At 37.3% G+C, this 11,770-nt stretch overlaps 1 protein-coding gene across 2 annotated transcripts in view; it reads right to left on the bottom strand.

Annotated features, from left to right (window-relative positions):
* The window catches only part of CNOT6 (CCR4-NOT transcription complex, subunit 6), a 63,036-nt gene extending 52,133 nt beyond the window's left edge, over window positions 1-10,903 (bottom strand). For both annotated transcript variants that reach the window (XM_006898127.1, XM_006898128.1), the window contains exon 1: window positions 10,792-10,903. In XM_006898127.1, the coding sequence (XP_006898189.1) occupies window positions 10,792-10,903 (112 nt within the window). The remainder of the gene's footprint in view (window positions 1-10,791) is intronic.
* Between the last annotated feature and the right edge of the window lie 867 nt (window positions 10,904-11,770).

The following is an 11,770-nucleotide window of genomic DNA, read 5'->3' as shown; positions in this document are numbered from 1 at the left end:
CCTGATTCATCTCTTATTCGGATTATTTGCGTCTTCTCTCTCTTTTCTTTTGTGAGTTTTGCTAGTGGAGTATCGATTTTGTTGACCTTTTCAAAGAAGACACTGGTGGGTTTAAACTGCCAAAGGTGCCACCTTTGGGTTAGCAGCACAACTCCTTATGAACTACACCATGAGGACTCCCTCCATGGGATGTACCAAAGAGAAGTGAAGCAAATGTTCCCACGAAATCTTGTAAATCAACAATGATCACAACATTATTCTTAAAAGCCAAAAGATCGGGGAGGGGGGAACCCCAAATGTCTAGCAACTCCTAAGTAAAATAAATTTAGTCTATCCATGGTGCTATCGTGTTGACCACAACACAAAGCAAACCTATGAACAAGAGAGCGGAACCTTACCCTATTTGGCACCAACATTACAAAGTAGTATTTAGTATTGAAAAGTACAGACCAAAAAAAAAAAAAGCTAGAACACTGGAAGCACTATATTAAGTGAAAGAAGTCAGTCACGAAAAATCACCTATTATGCAATTTCATTTACGTAAAACATCCAGAGTCAACTCTATGGAGACACAAAGTATTGGTTTCCTACTAGGGATAACATTGTAAGGTGAATATAAAGCATTCAAGGTAAATTTAAAAGGGTAGAAGTGGTGTGAATCCTAAAGCAACAAACTAAGACTTTATGCTGGGGTGGAGGAGGAATATGTCAGGAATGGAATTAAAACTGAACAGGACAGGAATAAAAGAGATGAAGGAAAGAGAATGTTCAGAAAAAGGAGAAAGAACAGAATAAAAGTTTTAGGTAACAAGTTCTCATATTTGTAATCACAGTGATAAAGACAGAAAAATCATGCTGGATTACAGCTTGCTCTCAAAGTTCAGAAAAAGGAAACTAAAATAAAAGTAAAAACGAGCAGTAGAAAAATACCGAAATAAAACTCTACTGGTTATTGTATATATGTGGTTGTTAGGTGCCATCAAGTACAACTCATGGGGACCCTATGAACAACAATCTGAACCCTGTCCTAGCCTATGCCGTGCTCACCATCTCAGACACATTCAAGCCCATAGCTGTAGTCATTGTGTCAACCTACCCAGTTGACGGTCTTTCTCTTTTGCTATCCCTCCACCTTCTATGCATGATGTCCCTGTGGGTGTACCTTCTCCAAGACTTCTTTGTTTGTTCTTGTAGTACTTCATGGGGCTCCAACACTACAATTCAAAAGCATCAATTCTTCTGTCATCTTTATTCACTGACCAACTCTCAGCAACACAGCAAGTGACTGAAAAGACCATGGCTTGAATCAAGCACACCTTAGTCTTCAAAATAACATCACTGCCTCTCAATAATATGAAAGGTCCCTGCCTGCAAACTTTCCTAGTATAATACATATCCTGACTGCTGGTACCAAGAATATTGATTGTGGAACCCAGTAAGATGAAGTTGTTGACTGTCTTAATCTTCATCTATTATGATGTTGCCTATAGGTCCAATGATGAAGATTTTGTTTTCTTGATGTTAAGATGCAATTCATATTGAAGACTGTATTCTTTGATCTTCTTCAATAAGTGCTTCAAATCCACTTCACTTTCAACAAGCAAGGTTGTCTCATCTATGTAATAAAGATTATTGCTAAGGCTTTCTCCAATCTTTAAAAAAAATTCTTTGGGGAGGAATATATTTCTTCCTCTAATCTTGATACCACATCATTCCTTGGAGTCTAGATTCTCAAATAATTTGCTCAGCATACAGATTAAATAGGTATGGAGAAAGCATACAGCCCCAATACACATCTTTCCTAATTTTAAACCATGGAGAACCTTTCTCTGTTTGCATAACAGCCTCTATGACTAGATCTAGGTTTCACACAAGCACAGTTAAGTGTTCTGGGATACAAACACACACACACACATATATTTCAAAAGCTATTAATTAAAAGAAAGATAATATAAGGATCTAAATTATTACTTTTTTTAAAGTTGAGGTAAAAGATATTAAGGTGATATACACAATAAAAGATATATGAAAATAAGACATTTCAAAACAGAGGAAAGGAAAACTAAACTAGAACTAGCTTACCAGTAAATAAACAAAAGAGACAAATACTTTCAAAAATATCAAAGGAGAGATTGTAACATCACTCACCTACGTTGAAAAAAAGAAGAATTAGAAACTGAAAAATATACAAAATGTAGATAAAAGACCTTTTTGAAAAAGAAATCTAAGTCGAGAACAGAATATTGAAAATTGTAATTGAAGAAAATTTTGCTAGGGGAAAAAAAAAATCCCCAAACATTTCAAATTGCATGAGAGAATACTTATTATACCAAAGAATATCAATACAGAATAATCAATATGAAGGAATAATATAATAAACTCATTTCTTTAAAGGGAAAAAATAATTAAGAATAAGAACTGAGAATGTAACATTAAACAACATTGAATTTCAAATGACCTTTAAAAACATGTCAAGTGAAACAAGTTAATTACAAAAGGACAACCATTATATACAGTCAAGGACTAAGGTGCACCTGATCCAGGCCATGGTCTTCACAATTACTTGCTATGCATCAAAGCTGGATAATGACTGATGATGACAGAGGAAGAATCAATGTCTAAGAGTCATGGTGCAGGAGAAGAGTACTGAACATACCATACATAGATCAACAAGAGAACAAACATGTGTCCGACAGAGAGTGAAACCAAGTTTCTCCTTGGAGGCAGGGATTTTGAAGGTCAATCTCACATACTTTTAAGCATGTGCCCAGGAGTGGCCAGTCCTTGGAGAAGGATATCATGTTTAGACAGGTGGAGGGACAGTACAGGAGGAAGACTCCAGATGAGATGGACTGATTACTTGTATAACGGGTCACAGAAAGAGAGAATGCTTCAGGATAGGGCAGGATTTAGAGTTACTGTACATAGGGTCACTATGTGTCATAGGTAATTCAATGGCACATACCAGCAACAACAATAAAATGGCAACAAAAGGCAAATGAGGCCAGAAACAGGAAGGGAAGAAGAGAAGCCACTATTTAGCAAGCAGGGGGATTCTAATTATTGCAGTACAATTTGGCATAAATTAAGGGTAATGGCTGCAACAATCAGTTGGTGTAACTGATAAAAAAAAGTTGTATACACATATACACAAAAACTGACTCATCAACATGCAAAATAGCAACAGAAAACTAACTTTTCTTTAATAATACTTAAGAAGGGAAGCATGAACTTGTTAGTCCATTCTTTCAGCTTGAGAAATGGCATGTGTTCTTTCCTTTAATTTTCTAACTCCTGCCACGTTCAAATTGTTTTCCTGTCAAACATTCTTCTAGGTGGTATAGCCCTGGTCTGTGCATTGCTGTACAGACGTAACTTGTGGTTGCCATGATGCTGAAGCCTGTGACAGTGATGTGCCAATCGTGGTAATGGGCACCCATGGTAGACAGTGTTAGCTGGAGCTTCCCGACTAAATCAAGCCTGGAAGCAGGAGTGGCATCCACTTCCAAAATGGCTTGCCTCCGGAAACTCTATGTGCGAACAGTGCTCAGGCTGTTCGTTCATAAGGTCGCTATGAGTCGTCTACAACTCGACGGCATTAAACAACAATAACAATGACAACGACCAAGAGAGAGCTACGTTGGCCTAGTGGAAGGAAGCTGTGCTGCCAAGCCAAAGGTGGGTGATTGTCATCTGTGGCCCTCGGCCAGGTTCAAACTGTCTTCCTGTCAAACATTCTTCTAGGTGGTATAGCCCTGGTCTGTGACTTGCTGTACAGACGTAACTCGTGGTTGCTGTGATGCTGAAGCCTGTGACAGTGATGTGCCAATCGTGGTAATGGGCACCCATGGTGGACAGTGTTGGCTGGAGTTTCCCGACTAAATCAAGCCTGGAAGCAGGAGCGGCATCCACTTCCAAAATGGCTTGCCTCCGGAAACTCTATGTGCGAACAGTGTTCAGGCCGTTCGTTCATAGGGTCGCTATGAGTCGTCTACGACTCGACAGCATTAAACAACAACAGTCTAAGAATTACAATTTATTTTGAAAACAAAAATAAACAAGTATTTTGGTTTTTGCCATTCCCATATAAACTCCATTCTGGATGATAAAATGGTAGGCATGGTAAAGTATGCCTTTAGAAACATTTATCAGCTAATGAAAGAAGAATAAATGACAGAATTAAAATTATTTTGCAAACCTCAAAGAATTAACAGCTCTAGGGACTGGCCCACTCAATATGAAGGAAACAAAAATTTTCAAAAGTGGACTAATGAAACATCATGATAGGTGGAGTAATGTTGTTAGTGGTTTATTTTTCTTGGTTCCACAATCCTTTGGGAGCAAGCAGTTAAGAAAAACAAATGCTGTATTGCATTAGGCAAACCTGCTACCAAGGACCTCATTAAAGTACTAAAGAGCAAGTTGTTGTTGTTAAGTGCCATCAAGTCGCAGGTGACTCATAGCGACCCTATGAAGGAGAGTCCTCAACACCTGGGTGCCTTTCATCCTCTCTCCAGGTTCATAGAGTTTCCGGGGGCAAGCTATTATGGAAGTGGATGCCACTCCTCCTTCCAAGCTTGTTTTAATCGGGGGAGCTCCACCCCACTCTCTGTTCACATAGGGTAGCCAACCATTAACGCATTTGACACATCAGTGTCACAGTGTTCAGCCTTACAGCAACCAAAAGTGACCACGGTACGGTAACTTGTCCACCAGGGCTATACGACCTAGAGGAATGTCTGAACAAAAAGAATAAAAGACAGGCCTGAGGGCCGCGGATTAAAAGTCACCCACCTTTGGCTTGGTAGCATCGCTTTCTGTCCTCTGGGCCAGCTGATCTATGTTGATACTGTTGTTAAGTGCTATCCAGTCGCAGGCAACTCACAGCGACCCGGAGCGGAGCAAACCTGGAAGAACATGGCCGCCGTCTCTCCCCTCTTCCCCTTCCGGGCTTGAAGCCCTCTGCTGCTTTAAACCCTAGGCCAAGCCTGGCTTGACTGGCTCCTGGAGGCAGAGTAGTCCTTCGTATCTGAAAACAACCACAACACCCGCGCAAACAGCCAAACAGCAAGTACACCTGTTTAACGACTAAAGTGTACCTGACACAAGTCATGGTATTTTTCAACTGCTTCATATGTATGCTATCATTGGAAAACGACTACGTAAAACCAAAGAAGAACTGATGACTTTGAATTGTAATGACGGCAAAGAATATAGAATATACAATGGACTGCCAAAAGGAAAAGTACATGTCTTAGAAGTAAAGCCAGAATATTACTTAAAGGCAAGGATAGAGACTTCACATACTGTGAGCACGTTATCAAAAAAGGCCAATCCCTGGAAATAAATATCATGATTAAAAATGTGGCATGTCAGTGAATGAGTGAAATGGACTTGACACAGTGACTATAACAACGAGCTTAACCACAGCAGAAATTGGCACAGGACCAGGCAGAATGTCCCTCTACAGGTTCTTAAACAGATAAATTTTAAGAAAAAGGATGGAGGGCAATCTTTAACTTTTTGTTGTGAGGAACCTACTAAGTTGATTCTGACTTCCAATAACTCTATAACCAACAGAAGGAAACAGTGCCTGATCTTGCCTCATGCTCACAACTACTGCTGTGCCCACTCAGCCCACTGTGCAGCCACTAGGATGATTCAACTAATTTAGAGGTTTTCTTCTTTTTTTCACTAACTCTCTATCAAGCATATTTTTTCCAGGGACTGTTCCTTCCCAATATGTCAAAAGTACATGAGACAAAATCTTGCCATCTTTGTTTCTAAAAAGCATTTTACTTTATTTCATCCATGTCTAACTGCATTATGTGTATGTAATTAACAAATCAAGACTATGGGAAATTACAGATCAATTCATTATATGACCTGTAAGAAAAAGAACAAAACACATTAAGACATATCAAATAAGCCCAAGGGGAACAGGCATGGACCAGACATAGCTTCCACAGATCAAGGTATTCCTGTGCTCTGAGATCAGGTCCTCTGTCCTTGAAGTTTCCTGACAGTGACACATGGAGAAGGTATGAGATTTCTTAAGCCCAAGCAGAACAGGTGTGGACCAGCCACAGTTTCCAGAGATCAATCTGACACACCTACCCCATTACCCCAGTCAATAAATCAATGCATCTCACTGATGGTCTGCTCTCTTGCGCTGTCCCTCCACCCTCCCAAGCATGATGTCTCTCTCCAAGGACTCGATGAAACATGCCCAAAGTATGTCAGATAAAGCTTCAGAATCCTTGCCTCTAAGGACAGCATGGTTTCACCCTCTCTCGGACAAACCTGTTTGTTCTCCTAGCAGTCCATGGTATAATCAATACTCTCTTCGAGCACCGCAACTCAAAGGCATAAATTCTTCTATCATCCCTAGTCATTATCCAGCTTTCTGATGCTTTGCAAGTAATTGCAAAGACTATGGCCTGGATCAGGTGCACCTCAGTGTCCAGAATGACATCGTTGCTCTTCAGTACTCTAGAAACACAAAAGATCTTTACAAAGAAAACTACAAAACACTTCTGCAAGAAACAATAAAACCCCTAAATATATGGGAAATGTACCCTGTTCATGGATAGGAAGACTCAATATAGTGAAAATGACAATCCTACAAAAAGCAATCTATATGTTTAATGCAATCCCAATACAGATACCTAATTCATTTTTCAAAGAGACAGAAAAGGCAATTGGCAAGTTTATTTGGAAAGCAAAGAGACCCGCCTGGAATAGGTAAAGCACTTCTGAAAAACAAAAATTAAGTAGGAGGCATAGCATTCTCTGATCTTAAAACCTACTACACAGTTGTATCATCAAAACAGCATGGTACTGGTACAATGATAGGCAAAGAGACCAATAAAACAGAATCAAGAACCCAGAAATTAACCCATCTATCTAAACTCAACTGATACTCAATAAAGAACAAAATTTATCAAATGGGGCAATGACAACTTCTTAAATAAATGTTGCTAAACTGGACTACTAGCAGCAGAAAGCTGAAGCACAATACACACCTCTCACCATGCACAAAAATCAACTCAAGGTGCATCGGAGACCTGACAGTAAAGCCCAAAACCGTAAAGATCATAAGGGACAAAGTGGGACCAAGCTTAGAAAGCCTAGCCCATAGTATAAAAAGGCTGACAAATACAGCCAGAAATACTCAACCAGGAGAAGTTAAAATTAATGAATGAGACCTTCTAAAGATTAAATTCCTGTATGCATCAAAAACTTTTTCAACACAGTGAAAAGAAAACCTACTGACTGGGGAAAAAACATATGGCAATATCATCTCAGACAAAGGTCTCTTTAAAAAAGTTTACAGAATACTACAGGCTTCCACAAGAAAAAAAGCTGATAATCCAAATACAAAATGGGCAAAAGACTTCACAGAGGAAGAAATTCAGATGGCCAACAGACACATGAAGAAATGTTCAAAATCATTATATGTAATGCTTAGGTATCTATAAAGTGGTGTAAAAACTGGCAATAAGAGAGACAGATGCAAATAAAAATCACAATGAGATACTATCTCAAATCCAGTAGTAGTGACAAAGTTTAGTAGAGCAACAAGCAATAAATGTTGGAGAGGATGTGGAGAGAGGAATTTTCATATATTGTTGGTGAACCACTCTGCAAGGCAGTTTGGCATTTTCTCAAAAAGCTGAAAATACAAATTCTTTATGACCCAGCTATTCCACTGCTTGGATGACACCCCAAGAAAACTGGAACTGAGACACAAATGGAGATTTGTACACCAATATTTACAGCAGCATTATTCACCATTGCAAGAAATGGAAACAACCCAAATGTCCAATCACAATCAAATGGACTGAGAAATTGTGGTATATTCACATGATAGAATATTTATGCAACACCCAGGAACAACAATTTCAAAAATTACTACATAACTTGAGATGGAATGGAGAGCATTAGGCTGAGTAAACTAACTCAGTCTCATACAGATAAGTACTGTATAAGATCATTAATGCAGAAGATAGATTAACTAGTAAAACATTTATGAGGATCCAAAGCAGGGAGGGTATGAGTAGAGTGGGGAGGCTGGGGGCGGGGGGGGATCAGAGTCCCACAATTTGATGGGTGGATATAGGAAATGGTAAAGATCTGGCAGGAATCTGGAAAGACAGGGTAAAGGTGGGCATAGTTCAATGTTGATTAATTTTATAAAATATAATGAATAGGAATGAGTGTATGGAACACAGTGTCAATGAAGGATAATGTGAAACTCAATGTAAATTAATTTTAAAAGCAAATAAATATAAAATAAACTTATAAAAAAAGAAAGACATCAAATAAAAAGGAGGAATAAAATGTAATGCTTAGGTGTATATAAAGTGCTGTAAAAACTTTAAAATGAAAATAATCACTCATTATACAAGGATAATATGGCTACTCTGGGGAACTGGGAAGAAGCTGCGCTTGCCTATGGTGGCACAAGAAGGGAGTATCCACGTTGAGTGGGAAAAAAATATCCTACTAACGAACTTGTACAGTGATTACAAGACTTTTGGTCTTACAATGGTATTTTATTTTTTCTATCATCAGAGCAGTTGGCATTCATCAAATTTCAGATGTTGCTACCAAAATAAGATTCATCATAGGCATTATAGTATTTTTTTTTAAGTGCAGTGTACTTTGTCTTCCTATTCTTTCAATAAACTGGGCTTTCTAAAAAAGTAATGATTAACTGAGTTGTCTGACTCATCTGGTCACCTCCAAATGTCACAAGGAAATTAGTATCTATCCCCTAAGAACCTGAATAGAAAGTACAGTAGTAAATGCAGGGAAAAGATTCAATAACCTCAGATCCCTAGGATTTTTTTATTATAAGATTGTAAGGAATTAATGTTAAATCATGTAAAAAAATACATACCTTAGTATCATTTCTAGACATAGTAATCTGCGTATTAAAGACTGATTAAAATAATAATGTAATCATCTTGTTTGATTTTTTTAGTTTATTAATTTTAACGAACATTTACAGAGATTTTGGATTTCCATTTGGAGTTTTAAATTATAAAGTCCCATTCTCCAGACCTATTCCACCAATAGCTTGTCCTTCCAAGAGGACAGCTGGTAGCGATACAACTAAGAAAAACATTACTGTGGAGTTCCTCATCTTCCTGTGTTGTATATAAGGAAAATTCACAATAAATAGAAACTTAAGACTTCTATGGTGTTTCCAACATAAGGCAATAGGAGGAAGGGAATAAAAGACAATCATCTTAACCTAAGACATAATCTCATTTACCTAAGTTATTCCACTTGTTAACCATTTGTTAGAAAGAGGAAATTGCCCTGGAGCAAAGGACATATAAAATAAACTGGGGGGAAAGAAGGTCAGAATAACATTTTAATAACAATTCTGCAAAAACTGAAAGGAAAAAATAACAGTAGAGACTGTTTGAGCTTTAAAAGCAGTAAACGAGAAAGCCAATCCCCTGTTTGGGTGTGCTGCCAACCCAAAGGCATGTGGTTCAAATCCACCACCTGCTCCGCAGGACAAAGACAATCTTCTCTCATGCATTTTAAATATACTGTTTTTGAAAACTTGCTAGAAGATTAGCTATGGGTCAGCTCCAATTGGACAACACACAACAACAGATTAAAAAGTACAATCTGACAGCAAAGGTGAAAGCATAGAAATGTCCATTTCTGCCACTACAAAATAAACTTTTTTTATTTGTGAACTCAGCTTAATTAAATCCAGCACTCTAGAAACGTTAAGTGATAAAAACAGGAGGTCCACGTGGGTACCTTACCTCTACTAAGAAGATACTTAAGTTTACTCAGTAAGTGAACCACAGCCTGGAATTAGTATGCGAAGAAAATTATTTTCATTACTTCTTTTTTGACTCCTATATAGGACTTTCATTCTATGACTTGGCAGTAATATTAGTTGGGTTTTTTAAATACTTGGACAATCTCTTCTTCTCACTCACCAGCATATCATAAATTCCAAAACAGATAGTGACTCTGTGTTTTCACTTATCTATCTTCCATATGCCTATGCATTTGCACTTGGAAAATATTTTATACAGAATATGTTAAGTATATCTGCTGGAGTAAATGTGGAATAAATCAAGGGCAATCAATACAGATGAAGACAAAACTTGTTCTGCATTACTTCAGAAGGCAAAAATAAAGATAAAATTGAAGGAAGCATAGAGAAGTTATTAGGCTAACATTAAGGTAAAATGTCTTTCAAGTTGCCTCAAGACATAATGCCCCTTCATCACCTTTGGAGTATTAAGAGTACACTGAATACTTGCTGCAGAGAAGGGATATCTTCTGCGGGTCTGGGCATTTATGTATTTCTTTGAATATAGTTAAACTGTGTGAACTGTAGAAAGAATTTTAAGAGCTGCTTCAGAGTCTTAAGATTTTGGGTTTCTGAATAAGGCTACCCTTAGAAACAAGTTGAAAATAAGAAAGGGGGGGGGGGAAGGGAAGAAGAATCTTCTCAACAACTAGTACTTCCCATTCCACAGAAAATCTTTTATTTGATAATACAAAAGTCCAATCCTACTTTATCAGAGAATTAAATATCAAGAAGACTAGGCATTTCACATAGGTCATTTTCATTACATCACTGATGCTATCATTTCTGAATTATAAAACATTATTGCTAAGTTGTATAAGTACTGAGTTTTAGCTTAATATGTTTTTCACACTGAACAGTCCTGCTTCTGAAATATATTTACAAAATAAAAAATACAATCACTCCTTATATCATAAATTCAGGCTTCCAAATCTTACCACTTATTTCAAGCTCTGCCCAATGTGATTTCTTTCCATTTGCTGCTTCCTCAGAGGACATAATTGTGTACATCCTCCGAGGGTCAGGGGGCTCGTATTTTTCTTTGGGCATGCCTGAAGAATTAAGAAAAGAAACTAATCAGCATTCTGATGAATTTAAATAACAAAAACAACATTTTTAGTGTTGTTTTTTAAAATGATTTTTTTATTCATTGCTGCACATTTTCTTCATGCTCCCCCCCAATGCATTCCTCGTTCGATTGTATAAAAAACATTTTAAAAGTATACTCATATTATGATCTCTTCATATAATTTCCAATTTAAAAGAATCTAGGATCCTTAGAAATTAGATGATTTCATATAGGAAACACACAACGACCTTGAAAGTTAAGCAAGACATTGTAGTTATGAAGTAAACAATATAGAAGTCAATTTGAAAAGATAATCACTTGCCAAAAACAAAACATTAAGAACATCAAAAGGATGAACTATCATAAATTAGATGAATTCCTAATTTTAATTTTAAAAAAACAAAGAAAGAAAAGCTCATATGCAAGAAAATCAGGCAATAAAGAGAATCAAGTACTTATCTTGCATTGCTGGCAGAAATGCAAGCAATTCTGTTCTTAACAGAATTCCAATCAGAAAAACTTTAGCTTACAGAAAATGGAAAAGTCTATATATAAAACAAAAAGAGAGCATTAGCACAAATTAGCATTAGACAGCAGAAAGGTTATGAAAAAAAGCAACAGAAACAGGAAACAGGGAGACATCTGGGTATGAAACAAAATGTATATGAACTGTTGAAGGAAAAACTCATGTTTTCTGTCAACTTTCACCCAAATCACAACACAAGGTATTGAAAAAGAAAGAAAAAAAAGTCTTTCTACAAACTCTAACATGTCCACCTATTCATTTTGAACAAATTTCCTGCCCTGCCTTTTTGCTCACTCAACACACTGATTCAACTAGATGTCTC

Source organism: Elephantulus edwardii, unplaced genomic scaffold, assembly GCF_000299155.1.
Source record: "Elephantulus edwardii isolate Elephantulus edwardi_28Jun2011 unplaced genomic scaffold, EleEdw1.0 scaffold00221, whole genome shotgun sequence".
Lineage (NCBI taxonomy): Eukaryota > Metazoa > Chordata > Mammalia > Macroscelidea > Macroscelididae > Elephantulus > Elephantulus edwardii.
Note: the sequence above shows the minus strand (reverse complement) of the source record. Positions and strands in the feature narration are given on the sequence as shown.